At 39.4% G+C, this 16,467-nt stretch overlaps 1 protein-coding gene across 2 annotated transcripts in view; it reads left to right on the top strand.

The window, feature by feature from the left end:
* NYAP2 (neuronal tyrosine-phosphorylated phosphoinositide-3-kinase adaptor 2) overlaps nt 1–16,467 on the top strand; it is a 289,251-nt gene that overhangs the window by 228,016 nt on the left and 44,768 nt on the right. For both annotated transcript variants that reach the window (XM_008575930.1, XM_008575931.1), the window contains one exon: nt 7,784–7,887. In XM_008575930.1, the coding sequence (XP_008574152.1) occupies nt 7,784–7,887 (104 nt within the window). The remainder of the gene's footprint in view (nt 1–7,783; nt 7,888–16,467) is intronic.

Genomic DNA, 16,467 nt, shown 5'->3' with positions numbered 1-16,467 from the left:
GGAGGGGGAGGGGAAGAGGGAGGGGGATAGAGGTGGGGGTGTGGGGGTGGGGGTGGCCCACTGCCTTCTCCTTCACTGGCCTGATTGCGGGGTGGGGGGGAGGCATGGCTGAGAACCTCAGCACCCCTCACCCCAGCTCGGAGCCTGGGGGGCTTCTGGCTCTTTTGGGATTTACAGGTGTTCTTTGGTGGCATTAGACCTTTACTGGTTAATATCAGAAGGTCGTCTCTGATCTGTGGGTGTTTTCTCTTTTCTTTCACTTCTGTGTTGGATTATCAGCTACACAAACCCCTTAAACTCTGCACTGGAACTAATTTGTTGTCCTTTGCTTACCTTTCAAATGGGGGGACTTCCTGTGGGGACCGACACTTGAGCTTTGTGGTTGAGCTAAATTGCTGCTTTGCTGCTGATTCTCTGGGGAAGGCTTTTTATGCAGCTCAGATTTTAATTGTTGACCCTGTATGTACTTCTGGTTCTTGTGAGGTCCAGTACACCTGGGTTGTGTAGAAACTCTGGTCTGGGTCTGAGTCTTTTCAGCAAATTGCACCCTCTGCAGTTCTATATTCCTGACCAGTCTCCCCTCTGAGTGGTCCTGCACTGATTGCAGGGCAGATCAGCTGTCCTTGCTGTGCCCCAGTGTTCCTCTGGTGGGCCCATCTCCCCCACCCCCTGCACTCCAAACACAGGCCATGCACCGGTCCCTTACGATGACTCACCAGCCTCTGAGTGGCTTTTTTTCTCAGTTGTCTGTGACCCCTCATTCCTATGTGGGTTCGCGGGAACCCTGTCAGTGGTCTTGCTGGCCTGGGGACCCACCAAGGCCCTCTTCTCCCCTGCCACCTCCAAGCTACTTCATCCGAGGGCCATGGCACAGCAGTGGCTTTTGCCAGCTGTGTGCTCACCAGGGCCAGCTTTGAAGTGGTTGGGGCTCGAAATGGTCAGAGTGGTCCATCCTTTCTCTCATCACAGCCTCTCCCACCTTCGTGAACTCTGTAGGTCTCTCCTCCTCTTCGCCTGAGCTCTAGAGGACCTAGCTTGGCAGTCTTTGCTTTTCAATAGTTGTAAATTGATTGTGGGAGACGATGACACTGGTGATAGTCTCTTCTGCCATCTTGATTTTCTCTGTCTTAATTGTTAAATTTAGTATTAAAACAATTCTATTACATTTGAAAACAATCTGTAGGTTAGACTGTCTGATCCTGTAAGAACTCCTTAATGTGCATGATTATTATCTAGAAATAATAATCTATAATGAGTTAATTGTATTACTCACAGCCCGGTAATTTCAAAGCAAAATTATAAAAATTCATTAAAATTGCATACCAGAAAAAAATGACATTTAATGTAGGACACAAGGGCATCCTAATATAGTTGCTATATGTATGATGGAAGCTTTAAAACAGAGTGTTTGGAACACATTAAAGTTTCAATACGGTCCTGGCAAGACTACCCTTTTTACCGAGGCGCAAGTTTATCTCAAATAGCATATGTGTTATTTCAAAAAATGTCTTCTCCAGAAATTAGACTTTACAATAAGCATACTTTCTTGAATTAAAAATGAATGAATTAATGAATGAATGGATGAATAAATAAATAAAGCAGGCAACTAATGGGTTTTAAAGTAATGGAGCATAATGAGTTTATTGATATACAGCTAACAACACAACTAACCTTTAAGAAATTACTATTCATTGAGATTTGGAAGGATATTAAAAATGTTATCCACAATTGTATGAAAAAGGCTATTTAAAGATTTTTCTCTTTTAAACTACATATCTGTGTGAGGCTCGATTTCCTTTATGTATGTCACTTTCATGTAAACCCTGAGTCATCGATTAGAAACTTCCAGCAGCATGACTAGCTTGAGGTAATCATGATATGTCTATGATATGCTAGCATGACAAAAACTATTGTGGATTGAAGGGAAAACTCACACACACATACAAGGTGGAGAAAAGATATGTCTCTTCAGAATTTGACTGATTTTATTTTTTGGATGCTAAATGAAAGTGTGCTTTTGTTGATTTGTTTGTTTTGGGTGAAAATGCACTCATGTCTTGTGGCTGTGCAGATACTGTGGTTGACAACAGTCATTTGCTCTGCTTTCTGAAAGTGGACAGAACTCTAGTAAGCACTATAACAGTAGTGACACCTTGGAGATGATCCTGTGACAATGCTGTGGGACATAATCCTGAACAGAAATCCATTTCACCTTCAGGGGGGACTATAAAAAGCAATGCAAAGTTGTATCCATTACAAATAATAAAAAACAACTAACTAATAAGTAACACAGTCCAATGGGTACTTACATAATAAAAAACTTTACTGTGATGATGAATTACTGACCTAAAAACATCTCATGGTAATCTTAATAATGGTTTAATCCAAGGGGTTAAAATGAATGTGTCCCTCCCTCCATCCCTTCTTTCCTCCTTCCTTCCTTCTTTCCTTCCTTTTTCTCCTTTCTTGTCTCCCTCCCGCCATCTCTCTCTCTCTCTCTTTCTGAATCTTTTACATCTTTCCTGTTTTTTTCTCTTCTTCTCGTTACACTTTATCTTCACTGAAATTGCATAAGCAACATCGACTTCAACTTCTCGAATGTTATTGATAGAATTTTCAAAGAGATTTTATATTGGATATAGGAAGAACAGATACCTTCTAGTTCCTAATCATCTCTTAATAGATGAATTTTTCTTGGGGGAAGAAAGCTCTATCTTAGATCTCTTCCAGGCATATGCCCACTATTTTTAGAACCTCAAAAGCCTTCAGGATGGAAACTTATTGTTTCCAGTGTCGTGGCTCCTGAGCCTTGCTGTTTAAGTCTCAAAAAGCACAGCATTTCCAAAGAAAAGTAAGTGAGATGGACAATTTAACTTTGATATTAAGGGCATGTTAGTTTGATGTTCTAACTTTCATGTTAGAATCTCTAAGAGGCTTGGTTAGGACTTTTCCTAGGATTTTTAGCACTGCCTTGCACAATTCTTTTTTTGGAGAACACTTGATGGATGCAACTTATAAGGATTTGTTTCTCCATCTGGTCCTACAAACATCATAACGAATTCAAAATGCATTTAAGTTATGGGTCACGTAAAACTGAATGAAGAGCCTAAATAAGTGAGGTAAACCAAAATCTCACAATTAAAAAAAATGTCCTTACTGCATGATACCATTAAGCAGCAATTTATGGAGAGAGTGTGTGTGCGTTTGTACATGATGAATTTATGGTAATAATCTCATAATCTCAGTCTGCTCCTACAAGTTTAGTCATGAACTATATGAGCCTGGCTGAGATTGAACATTCCTCTACTAGGTGACGTGACTCTAGCTCTGGCTCATGGGGGGTTGGCTAGTAGTTTAAATTGCCACATGCAATAGATGGTTATTGGTTTGTATTGCAGTGCCTAAGGGGTTTAATGGACGTACACATAATCTGGATGGGAACCCAATGGTGTTAAAAACAGGCCCTTTCCAGATCATAATAAAATCGGAAGTTTGCTTGATTTTGGTAAGGCTTAGTCTGTGCATTAAAAATATCAGTGTTTCCATCTGAAAGAGGCTGATAAAGTCAGAGTTTGACTGGAAAACTAAGCAGAGGAAATGAGTTCTTAGATACATTAGATATCTTAAATACTTTAGGTATCTAAAAAAATGCCTTCAATTTTGTCAGGTAGTCTCTTTTCATCAGATAAAGCTTTCAACATAAACTTGAAAAGAACCCTACAGTAAATAAACGTTATTTGCCATTCTTACCTAGGAAAAAATATTGAATTTTCCCACATTGTGTGACTAAATGTGACTAACTCCAGTAATGGAATATATGGAAATATTGGCTTATTATAAAAACATGTCAACCAGAATTCTGATGGTTGCTTTACCTGTTATTTTAAATAATAAAAGATGTTTCTTTAAGACATGCAAGAATGTATGCCTCCTGGGAAATGAGGTTAATTTATAAGTTACAGTGATATTTTATCTGTGTCATCATAAGATATACTTAGCCTCAGAGAAAATCTAGTGGTATTTTAAGGAATGAACAGGCAGACATTAGAATCACCTGCACAGAACTAAGGGAGAGTTTTCAAACTCTAGGGCTCTTCTGAAATGGACCATAGAGGATCATATTCCCTCGAATAAGAATCAGTGCCTTAGTAGGAGAGCCAGGCCTTGAAACCAGGTCTTATATTCTATGTTACTTCATCACCTCTATTTGCTTTTAGAAGTTGCATTGACCTTTTCTAGGTTAATTTGAGTGTCTTCAGTGCAAAAAAACCCATAGTAAACACAATCACAGGACGCTTTGTAGAAGTGCCCCATGAACTATGTGTTAGAAAATGGGTAAGATTTGATTTGGGTTTGATAAATGTCCATTCATGCGAATGACTAGAGGTGAAAGTTGGAAGCAGAATCAAATGCAGTTACTGAGGGAGGAGACTAAGTTGCATACGTTTTGGTGAGCAGCAGGGATCAGTGGAAAATAAGGTGGACCTGATCAGATGGGGCCAGATCACAGGGGACCTCTCAAAATTAGGCAAGTGAGTTTAAATTTTTATGACATTAAATACGGAATAATTGAAAATTTTGGAGCAAGTGGGTAGCTTAAAGGTAGTCTGGGAAACTCAGCCTGGCACTATGTCCAAGTTACTTTTTTCTTATTATTATTGAATCATAATTGATTGTACATATCTTTGGAGTACCACATTGACTATCAGTACCTGTGTGCAATATGTGATGCTCAAATCAGGATAATCGGTATATTCAACAATACACAAGAAGATATACAAATGGCTGACAGACACATAAAAAATGCTCAGCATCCCTAAGCATCAGGGAAATGCAAATCAAAACCGCATTGAGGTATCATCCCACCCCAGTTAGACTGGCTATTAGCACATTAGTTTTGAGCACAGAGATCACAGGGAGCAGCAAGAAGGCTTCTGAAATATGGCTTAAGGTATATTCAGGAGTCATTGCAAAGCAAAAAGCACATTGCCCACAGGACTAACTTTATAGAGAGAAGAAGAAAGCTCTGAACAGAAAAAGCACAAGATTTGTCTAGGAAAATGGAGGTAATATTTCTGCATTTCTGTAGGAAGACCAGAAGGGGGATCCAAGCTCTTGAGAAGAAACCATAACTTGGTTTTCATCCTGTGGCAGTGTGGGTGGCCTGGTGTCCAGGAAGCATTTGGGCTCCAAATCAAACAAGGGCATTGGGAGAGAACAGAGATTTAAGAATCTGCACGTGCCTCAAGGGAAAATGTTGTATCAGAAGCCACGAGAATGCTGATGCTGCAAGGGAGATAGTGCAGAGAAAAAGGCAAAGCAAGAGACAAAACATAAAACAAAAAGGGCAGAAAGAGGAGTGAGGTGAAGCCATGCATGTCACAGATGGAAAGAGGAGATATTTTCCAGAAAGCAAATACAGTAAATTTCTTTAAACGTAGAAGGGGGAATAGAATTGAGTCACCTTGCATGTCTATGTGCAGGGGTGTGTGTGTGTGTGTGTGTGTTTGTGTGTGTGTGGTGTAGGGGAGAACACTCATTTAAAACACTTATATGTCAGGCATTTTTCTCTGGACAAAATATAATTTTGTTCTATTTTTTAACCTACCATTAGCTCAACTCTTCCCCTCTATCCTGGATACTAGGATATTTCATTTATTACTATTTCCTTATGATATACAAACAATAAAGTGAATAAAAGAAATACATTCTGAAAAACGTGTGACTTCTGGGTAGGTTGGATAGTAAATCTGTGGATCCAGGATCCTCCTCGCTACACACTGCTGGCAGGTGCCGATTACTGCAACTTCATTAGGGTTCCCCAGAACATAATGGATACTCCTGATGAATGATACCATGGCATCCCATCCTTTTCCTTTCTAACACATTTCCCAATTTTCAGCAAATGATTTTAGGTTTAATGTCTGTTTCTCCTGAGAAAACATAAACCTCATTAGAATGTGGATAATTGGTATCTGCCTCATCCCCACGTCCCTAGTACCTAGTGCAGTGCTTTGCATGTAGTAGGCCCTTGATAGTGTTTGTTGAAAGAACAAAGAGCAGGGCCGGCCCAGTGGCACACTGCTACAGTGCGCCGCTTGGGAGCATGGCGGCGCTCCCGCCGAGGGTTCGGATCCCACATACAGACCGGTTCCCGCTCACTGGCTGAGCGAGGTGCAGGTGCGACACTGAGGGTTGCGATCCCGTGGCCGGTCCCGGTCCGGTACGGGCACGACACTGAGGGTTGCGATCCGTTGCCGGACACGAAAAAAAGGAAAAAAAAAAAAAAGAAAGAACAAAGAGCAAATGAGCTCGTTGAGTTTTACCATCTACAAACTGAATAGTAATGTCCTTCCAAGGCTTGTCCAATAAATGCTCTTCTGTCCAAGTCCCTCCAATAAGTTCGCTTCTACCACCCATAATTCTGACAAGGGGGTTTACCACACTTGGAATTATGTAATTAAATGCACCATTTGTTATTTAATGCCTGTGTTCCTGGATAGATGGCGAGATTCCTGATGGTGAGAATGGGATTTTGGTCACCACTCTTTGTCAAGTCCTTGGCACATAGTAGGTATAAAATAAGTAGATGCTGAATGTCAAATAAGTGATTATATTGATTTTATTTGAAAGGAACAAAAGCTTAAGGAAACTGAAAAAAAAAACCATCTAAGGTTGTACAGTTGTACAAAATCAACTCTATGTCCAAAGCTTGCTTATTGACTTTTATTTCTAATCACTAAATCAGAAGCACGAAGAAAAGACTATTTGATTTGCCAAGAGGCTATTCATGCCCTTTAAGACAATGACTTTATTATGGAGGTTGTGGATCATTTAATGGGTGGCAGCAGGAGTGGGAGAGGAAAGTAGAATATGGGGAATGTTTGTGTATGAATTTGGGTGTGAACGGGCATCTGCTGATCTGATTCTGTGTGTCTGTCTCTGATGTTTAAGAGGGCACGAGGGGATGAGTGGAAGGTAGTGTGTAGAGGATGAAGTTGGCATCTTTTTATGACTTTTTCCTTCTCCTTTGTCGAATATCTTCAAATATATCTTACAGTTTATGTCCTCCGCTTCTCATAAATTCTATGCTTCTTGGACGAATGGAACTCTTTTAATCCCCAATTTATAATAATCTCTAAACCATCCCATCAGTGGCCTAGGCAACTTATTTGGGCTCTTCAAATGGGAAAAGAGGTAGAAGAATGCTTTTTAAGTTTGAAAAATACTATAATTTTTAAATATTATTGTGAAAGATTGCAAGTCTTAGAAGATGGTTATAAAATTTGCAGTAAATTGAGATAAGTTGAAGAAATGTTGCATTGAAAACATGATGAAAGCAGTCATGGAAGGCAGGAAGACAGGAAGGCAAGAAGGAGGGAGATTTGGGGAAGGTGGATAAGACAGTTTAGAATGTAGGAGTCCTGTGGACTGAAGCTGAAAATGAACCACCCCAAACAGTCATGTTACTTGCTTTTTCCCCTAATGGTGTGCTCCAGTGATCCCTCCACAGAAACCAACCCTAAATGGGGTAAAATGTGCAAGAGAATGAGGCCTCTGCTTCCATGATTTTTTGTTTTATTCCTCAGGAGCTTATCTAAGAATCCAACTGCTTTTTAGAGTCAATTGCTACAAATGTGTTTAATCATTTCCCAGTTATCAGCAAACTTCAGGAGCGTGTGTTCCAAGAAAATGTAGCAAAAAACAAAAATGGAGACTGAAAGCCATGTCGTCACTGCAGACGTTGCTCCACTCATACTTTGTCTTTCCGCCTCGTCCACAGAACCCAAGGTGAGCTGCAAGTTAGGCCGGTCTGCGTCCACGTCAGGTGTGCCCCCTCCGTCAGCGACTCCTCTCAGGCAAGCCAGCGACCTGCAGCAGAGCCAGGTACCATCACCGTTAGCCAGTCGTGATTGACTTCCTGTGATGCGACATGCGGAATGCTTCCCACCTCTGTCTGTCTCGTGGCTGTAGAAACTGTTGCATTTGCTTTTAGTTTCCGCGTGTGTATGGATGGGGGGTGAGTTCTGGCAGTCTGTGTTTTCATCCTAAACAGAAGTCTTTCTTCCTCGTGACTGTTGAAACTTCCTTTGCTGTTTGTTACCAAATCGTTTTTGTCTCTGGTTTCCATCCTTCTGTAATATAAATGTACTAAACTTGTACTATATGTATTGGCTTAGTGGTTATTTTTTAAAATTCTTCCACTCTTCCATGTTTTGTGTACTTTTATACTGTCTCTGAAAATTTATCAACATTTGATAAATTTATCTACTTTGTTTTATGTAAATTTCTTTTTCAATGTTTTGTCCACAACACTTGCACAGATGTTGTCAATGAATTTGTACATATCTTTTAGCTCTTATCCTATTATACTGTAATATTTGTGGCAGTTTTACTTTTATTTTTATTTAGCTTGGAGCATGATTGTAAGACACTGTGAATATTAATGTCCTTATAAATATTCATATGCCAACTCATTTGAATTGAATATGGCAGCTAGTCTTTCTTCTTTCTTAGGCCATACAGACAACTTAACTGACCAGATAATCTAGATATTTACCCAGAACTGTAGATTAATAAGGCGAGCTTTAAATAAATGAGTTTTCTCTCTTATCCCAACAATATCATAAATGTTCTCCAAGAGGATGCAAGTGTTCATGCATGGTAAATGAGATCTCTATTATTACTTGGAGAAAAGAGACAAGAAATAAAGGCATAAACTGAAATGTCACTTAATCTTTTACAGTACAATATGTTGTTCTGATGTTCCTTTTAATGCACTGCTGTGTATGGGGAATTTAGTATGGGGGAAAATCACTACACATAAATGTCCTTTCTGTAACTCACCCAATAGGAATTCAATATATCAACTTAATTCGTGAAACTTAATTGTTGTTGCTGTTGAGTATTATGGGTGTTAAATAAGACAATGTCATCCTGGAGTATAATCTGCTTCCCAATGCTAATCTTTGCATTCGTAAAAGTCTTCTGAAATAGTAAATTCTAAAGCTACTGATGGTACCTGCAGGAGAACTGCCCATTAATGATTAACAAATTACATATTCATAAAATATTTTTTAATGTCAGGCTATTTTAAAAACATAACTAAGCAGAATAATTTTTTTTGTTTCCCTAATGAGAGCCACTGTGTTTCTTTGTATGTTTATCTGGCTTAAATATGCAGAGGATTTGATTTATGAATATATGAGGTATCTACAAACACAAGAAATGAGAGGTTTCTCTCAAGGGCATCTCAGGTATTATTTAGAATTTTTTTGTTTCAATTTAAAATGTTAAATGCCTTTATAAATAAACGATGCCAACTCAAACACTTTTTGGAAATAAAATAGAAACAATAAGACACTGAATAAATAAATAATCAATAGCACAACCTCATTAAGATAAACTGCCATTATAGCTGATTAAAGCTCTTGCCAACATATTATATTTACCTATATTTAAAGTTTCAAAACACTGGATACAGAAAGAAAAGAATTTTAGCTAATTGGCCGAGGATTGCACTAGTATAACCAATTTCCAAGTATATGATCTTTGCTATCAAAACATTATGCTCAATATCTCAGAGAGGTTTCGTGTTCTTTGTTTTGGTTTTCTATTTTTCTAATCATCTTTATAGCGATTTCATCTTAAGCCACTTCCTCTCTCAATGAAAGCAGGTTCCGGGATCAACTTCCAGAATAGAGACAGGCACTCTCTTTGTACCTGTGCATTACTAGCTCCTTGCTCACCTGCTGGGATGTTCTTCATTTTTCAAAATGTCGCAACATGAGAAAGCCTGTCATGCTACTTATGTGCTGGTAATTTCCTTACCTACTGACAAGTTCTGCACACAGCTAAGTTGTCGATGGGCTGTCGGTGCATGAAATAGAAGGCTGGCCTCTGGGCTGCTCATCTGTGGCTTATGACCAGTTGTAGTATATATGAGGGTACTTCAATGTTCATGGAAAAATAGAGTTGAAAGATAATCTGAATCTTTCCATGAACTATTTGAAGTACCCTCATATTTCTATATTTTAGGGAAAAAGGGATAAGCATAGCTTAGATGAACCTTGTTCTGTATTCCTATGACTTAGCACTCAACTAAAGTCAATGGATACTTACTGAAGGTCCACTTCTCACTTAATTCCCATGCCCTCAACCATGGTCCTGACCAAAATGCCTTCTTTAAGTTACAACCAAGATGACACTGCCCTGTGTTCAGGAGTGCAGGAAAAGAAGCCATTTAAACCTGTTTTGTCTAAGTATGAACATTTATACACCAACTACGAAAATGGAGCACCTAGCCTTATCAGACCATCACCCTGGTCACTTTTTAAGCATTTATTTTTTGTTTATTTTTTAATACTAGAATTTTTGGTAGTTAGTAAAACCCAGAATTCTTAATAGTAGATGAATAGACTTCTTACTAGGAAATCATGGGAAAATCATGTGATCTATTTAAAACAAAGAAAAGCAGTCACTAGCTTCTAAGGCAATCCCACTGGTACATCTCTGCTGAGGAATCTGGCCTTAGGAAGGCTGTGCCATTTCAACCACATTGTGGGGCATGAACCCTCGTACAGAAGGAAGTGTGTTTCTTTTTAGATTGTTTTTTATGTCCTCTCTCTTTTCAGTTTTCTCTGTCCTGTGTGTCACTTACCACTTTATACCATGTTTGGAGCTTTCTAAGGTGTGTTGCAGGTGTAGTTAAGTGAAAGTACTTAACATTGCTTCAGCAGAGAGGTACAGAGGTGGCCAGAAGTGACTACCCCAGCCTCAGGAGCTGGGGTCTATACTGGCTGCCCACAACTAGACAAAGGTGTGTAGACAAAGATGAAGGGAATGTCTGCTGGACTTTGCAATCCGTTTTAGCTTCAGGTAGCTACTGCAGATGCAGGATCTGTAGAAAGTANAGTCTTTCTTCCTCGTGACTGTTGAAACTTCCTTTGCTGTTTGTTACCAAATCGTTTTTGTCTCTGGTTTCCATCCTTCTGTAATATAAATGTACTAAACTTGTACTATATGTATTGGCTTAGTGGTTATTTTTTAAAATTCTTCCACTCTTCCATGTTTTGTGTACTTTTATACTGTCTCTGAAAATTTATCAACATTTGATAAATTTATCTACTTTGTTTTATGTAAATTTCTTTTTCAATGTTTTGTCCACAACACTTGCACAGATGTTGTCAATGAATTTGTACATATCTTTTAGCTCTTATCCTATTATACTGTAATATTTGTGGCAGTTTTACTTTTATTTTTATTTAGCTTGGAGCATGATTGTAAGACACTGTGAATATTAATGTCCTTATAAATATTCATATGCCAACTCATTTGAATTGAATATGGCAGCTAGTCTTTCTTCTTTCTTAGGCCATACAGACAACTTAACTGACCAGATAATCTAGATATTTACCCAGAACTGTAGATTAATAAGGCGAGCTTTAAATAAATGAGTTTTCTCTCTTATCCCAACAATATCATAAATGTTCTCCAAGAGGATGCAAGTGTTCATGCATGGTAAATGAGATCTCTATTATTACTTGGAGAAAAGAGACAAGAAATAAAGGCATAAACTGAAATGTCACTTAATCTTTTACAGTACAATATGTTGTTCTGATGTTCCTTTTAATGCACTGCTGTGTATGGGGAATTTAGTATGGGGGAAAATCACTACACATAAATGTCCTTTCTGTAACTCACCCAATAGGAATTCAATATATCAACTTAATTCGTGAAACTTAATTGTTGTTGCTGTTGAGTATTATGGGTGTTAAATAAGACAATGTCATCCTGGAGTATAATCTGCTTCCCAATGCTAATCTTTGCATTCGTAAAAGTCTTCTGAAATAGTAAATTCTAAAGCTACTGATGGTACCTGCAGGAGAACTGCCCATTAATGATTAACAAATTACATATTCATAAAATATTTTTTAATGTCAGGCTATTTTAAAAACATAACTAAGCAGAATAATTTTTTTTGTTTCCCTAATGAGAGCCACTGTGTTTCTTTGTATGTTTATCTGGCTTAAATATGCAGAGGATTTGATTTATGAATATATGAGGTATCTACAAACACAAGAAATGAGAGGTTTCTCTCAAGGGCATCTCAGGTATTATTTAGAATTTTTTTGTTTCAATTTAAAATGTTAAATGCCTTTATAAATAAACGATGCCAACTCAAACACTTTTTGGAAATAAAATAGAAACAATAAGACACTGAATAAATAAATAATCAATAGCACAACCTCATTAAGATAAACTGCCATTATAGCTGATTAAAGCTCTTGCCAACATATTATATTTACCTATATTTAAAGTTTCAAAACACTGGATACAGAAAGAAAAGAATTTTAGCTAATTGGCCGAGGATTGCACTAGTATAACCAATTTCCAAGTATATGATCTTTGCTATCAAAACATTATGCTCAATATCTCAGAGAGGTTTCGTGTTCTTTGTTTTGGTTTTCTATTTTTCTAATCATCTTTATAGCGATTTCATCTTAAGCCACTTCCTCTCTCAATGAAAGCAGGTTCCGGGATCAACTTCCAGAATAGAGACAGGCACTCTCTTTGTACCTGTGCATTACTAGCTCCTTGCTCACCTGCTGGGATGTTCTTCATTTTTCAAAATGTCGCAACATGAGAAAGCCTGTCATGCTACTTATGTGCTGGTAATTTCCTTACCTACTGACAAGTTCTGCACACAGCTAAGTTGTCGATGGGCTGTCGGTGCATGAAATAGAAGGCTGGCCTCTGGGCTGCTCATCTGTGGCTTATGACCAGTTGTAGTATATATGAGGGTACTTCAATGTTCATGGAAAAATAGAGTTGAAAGATAATCTGAATCTTTCCATGAACTATTTGAAGTACCCTCATATTTCTATATTTTAGGGAAAAAGGGATAAGCATAGCTTAGATGAACCTTGTTCTGTATTCCTATGACTTAGCACTCAACTAAAGTCAATGGATACTTACTGAAGGTCCACTTCTCACTTAATTCCCATGCCCTCAACCATGGTCCTGACCAAAATGCCTTCTTTAAGTTACAACCAAGATGACACTGCCCTGTGTTCAGGAGTGCAGGAAAAGAAGCCATTTAAACCTGTTTTGTCTAAGTATGAACATTTATACACCAACTACGAAAATGGAGCACCTAGCCTTATCAGACCATCACCCTGGTCACTTTTTAAGCATTTATTTTTTGTTTATTTTTTAATACTAGAATTTTTGGTAGTTAGTAAAACCCAGAATTCTTAATAGTAGATGAATAGACTTCTTACTAGGAAATCATGGGAAAATCATGTGATCTATTTAAAACAAAGAAAAGCAGTCACTAGCTTCTAAGGCAATCCCACTGGTACATCTCTGCTGAGGAATCTGGCCTTAGGAAGGCTGTGCCATTTCAACCACATTGTGGGGCATGAACCCTCGTACAGAAGGAAGTGTGTTTCTTTTTAGATTGTTTTTTATGTCCTCTCTCTTTTCAGTTTTCTCTGTCCTGTGTGTCACTTACCACTTTATACCATGTTTGGAGCTTTCTAAGGTGTGTTGCAGGTGTAGTTAAGTGAAAGTACTTAACATTGCTTCAGCAGAGAGGTACAGAGGTGGCCAGAAGTGACTACCCCAGCCTCAGGAGCTGGGGTCTATACTGGCTGCCCACAACTAGACAAAGGTGTATAGACAAAGGTGAAGGGAATGTCTGCTGGACTTTGCAATCCGTTTTAGCTTCAGGTAGCTACTGCAGATGCAGGATCTGTAGAAAGTCTAAACTCATCTGACTGGAACTTCAAAATATGTAAGAGAAAATTGGAGGCTCGGGAAAGAGCTGTAGACAAAGATGAAGGGAATGTCTGCTGGACTTTGCAATCCGTTTTAGCTTCAGGTAGCTACTGCAGATGCAGGATCTGTAGAAAGTATAAACTCATCTGACTGGAACTTCAAAATATGTAAGAGAAAATTGGAGGCTCGGGAAAGAGCTATGAATTCTAAAGCATTTAGAGTTTGCTCCACAACACATGTTATTCTCTGAAACTCAGAGGCATGAAAAGCAGATTTTATTCTTTCTTAATTCACCCCCGAGTAAATAGGCTAGCCATGGGGCAATTAAGGACATTTCCTTGGAATTTTATTGCAATGAAACCCCACGTTTCATAATGCGACTCTTTGGAAATTAGACTGAATTCCTGTGCTTTCTCAGCTGTGTTAGAAGTCATCTACTGAACTTTGAGCATGCATCACTTTGTCCTCTTGTCCTCCGTAATAGAGTAGAAGGCCACGTGCCCGGGAGAAAGAGATGTGAGTGCGTTAGAGACAGCAGATGACGTTCACGTGATTCTTCCAACTCTGGCTGAGGAAGGCCTCGCTCGTCGGTGACCCCACTGGGGGTGGTGCCATGTGTGGTCTGCTGCTGCAGCTGATGGAACAGCAACAGGTGCACAGGCCATAGAAAACCACACTTTCCTCCAAGAATGGGGCAGCTGGGATGTGTCTACAAACAAATGCAGCTCTCCTTGGAAAAATGGTTCTCAATAAAAATTTGAATTAGCCTTCCTAGGAAAGAAGGAGATGAGAGCCATGGTCTCCAGTACACACCCTCACACACCCCCACACTCACTGACGAGCATGTGCACTTGACATTTTTTTAACGTCAGATCCCCATGTTGAATCTAGGAATCATAGCTAGTAGTGACCCAAGTGTTGAACTGAAACATCACCTTCTCCCTGAGGCCTGATTATCTTTCTAAACTGGATTATCTATGATCATCCTAGATTTGGGGGAGGAGGAAGGAAAGGCCATCTGTAATTTCCTTTGGGTGCATATTTCAAAGTCTGACAGACTCAAATCTCTTTAGGCACCTACATATTGTGCCTTCGCCTCTGAAGCCGTCACCTCTTGCTCTGCAGCCCTGTGTGCCATGATACCTGTGTCCTCACCACCCAGGACAGGCCTCGTCCAGCCCTGTCCCTTTTGTAGACTTATGGCTGTTTTTCAGGCTCCTAAGCTCAGTTCCTTTCAACTGAGGATTAGTTATTAAATGTTTATTCCTCTTGAAGGCAGCCCTCTGGCCTCTCACCAAGCTCCTAATATCCCCGGTCAGCTTGATAACCCTGCTGGAGCGTAATGAGAACCTGCCCGGGCTGCCTCTAGAACAGAGTGGGCTCTCCTGTTCCGTGGGCTCTGTAGCTATGTCCATGTGCCAGAATCTGGCCAGCATTCCTGGGTAATGAAGGAAAATTTTAGGGTAGTCAGAGCTTGATGTGTGTCCAGAGTGTGCTTCTGGACTTGCCTAGATGTCAAAATTGTTTTTAAATATATTAAAAAAAAGAAAGAAAATAAAGAAAGATAAACAACCTAAAGACAGAGATTCAGGATCAGAATATGTGAAGACTAAGGTGAATGACTTAGGTGGATCCCTTGGCAAGGACCGTGCCCAGTTCAGAGGTGTTCTTCCAACGCCCTGCACAGTGTGGGACACTCAGTGATCTTTTGTTGACCTATTCAAAATCTCTGTCTATAAATGTCTTTCTCTCCATACACTTGAAAAAAATGTTTTTCTCACGCAATCTGATTTTGTTCCTGTTTCTCAGTCCTCAATCCCCAGAGCAGTGGGATGTTTTGGCTTGTTCTACAGCCCCTGGAATGTTTTGCCTTTGAGCTTTGAGAAGACAACTGCTCTTTCTCAGAGTCTGTTCACACAGCTTTAGTTTAACTTTCCAGATAGCCAGGACATTTGCACATAAAACATGTAGGCGCCTGGAGAGCGTGAAGACAGCTAAAGACAAAAGATATCCATGTAAAGTGACATTCTAGGGTATGAAATGAGGACGTAGAAAGGAAATCTCATCTCATCACTCAGTGACCACCTCCAACTCTGAATAACATGAGCTTAAAGGCTGTGTCTTAATTTAATTTCACCTTTAGTTGGATCAAATAGAAAAACAAAGCAAAGCTTAAGGGCAATATGAGAAATCTCTGTGTTGCCTTCTCAATTTAGCCATGATTCTAAAATTGCTGAAACAAACAAACAAACAAAAAAACCAAAACAAAACCTAAGGGCAAAGAAGCTTCACCAGTATTTCCTCTTTAGAATTCTGAGGCTACCACTAGCATGCACATGACATGCTTTGCCAAAGCTATGCATGCTCTAGTCTAACCCTAGCCTACGGACCTGGGGTATCTATTATGACTCTTCGTCTGATCAATTGGATGCATTTTCAAATGCTTCCCATCTAAAGGCTAAGGTTTGATGGCAGACGGGAGGAAACAGTGTCTTGAAGGGGAGAACCACAGACAGGCTGGCGAGCAAGTGCCACCCTGACCCAGTGTGACGAAGGGGCTCTTCTCCATCTTTCCCTGCTCAAGTATTGAGCAAACATGGTTTCTTTTGAGACTGTGATATTCCAGATCCTCCCATCAGACCTGAACTGGGAACATGTTCTATAAAGCCACTCGTATGTAGACAG

The sequence above is a fragment of the Galeopterus variegatus genome, unplaced genomic scaffold (assembly GCF_000696425.1).
Source record: "Galeopterus variegatus unplaced genomic scaffold, G_variegatus-3.0.2 Scaffold1258, whole genome shotgun sequence".
Lineage (NCBI taxonomy): Eukaryota > Metazoa > Chordata > Mammalia > Dermoptera > Cynocephalidae > Galeopterus > Galeopterus variegatus.
Note: the sequence above shows the minus strand (reverse complement) of the source record. Positions and strands in the feature narration are given on the sequence as shown.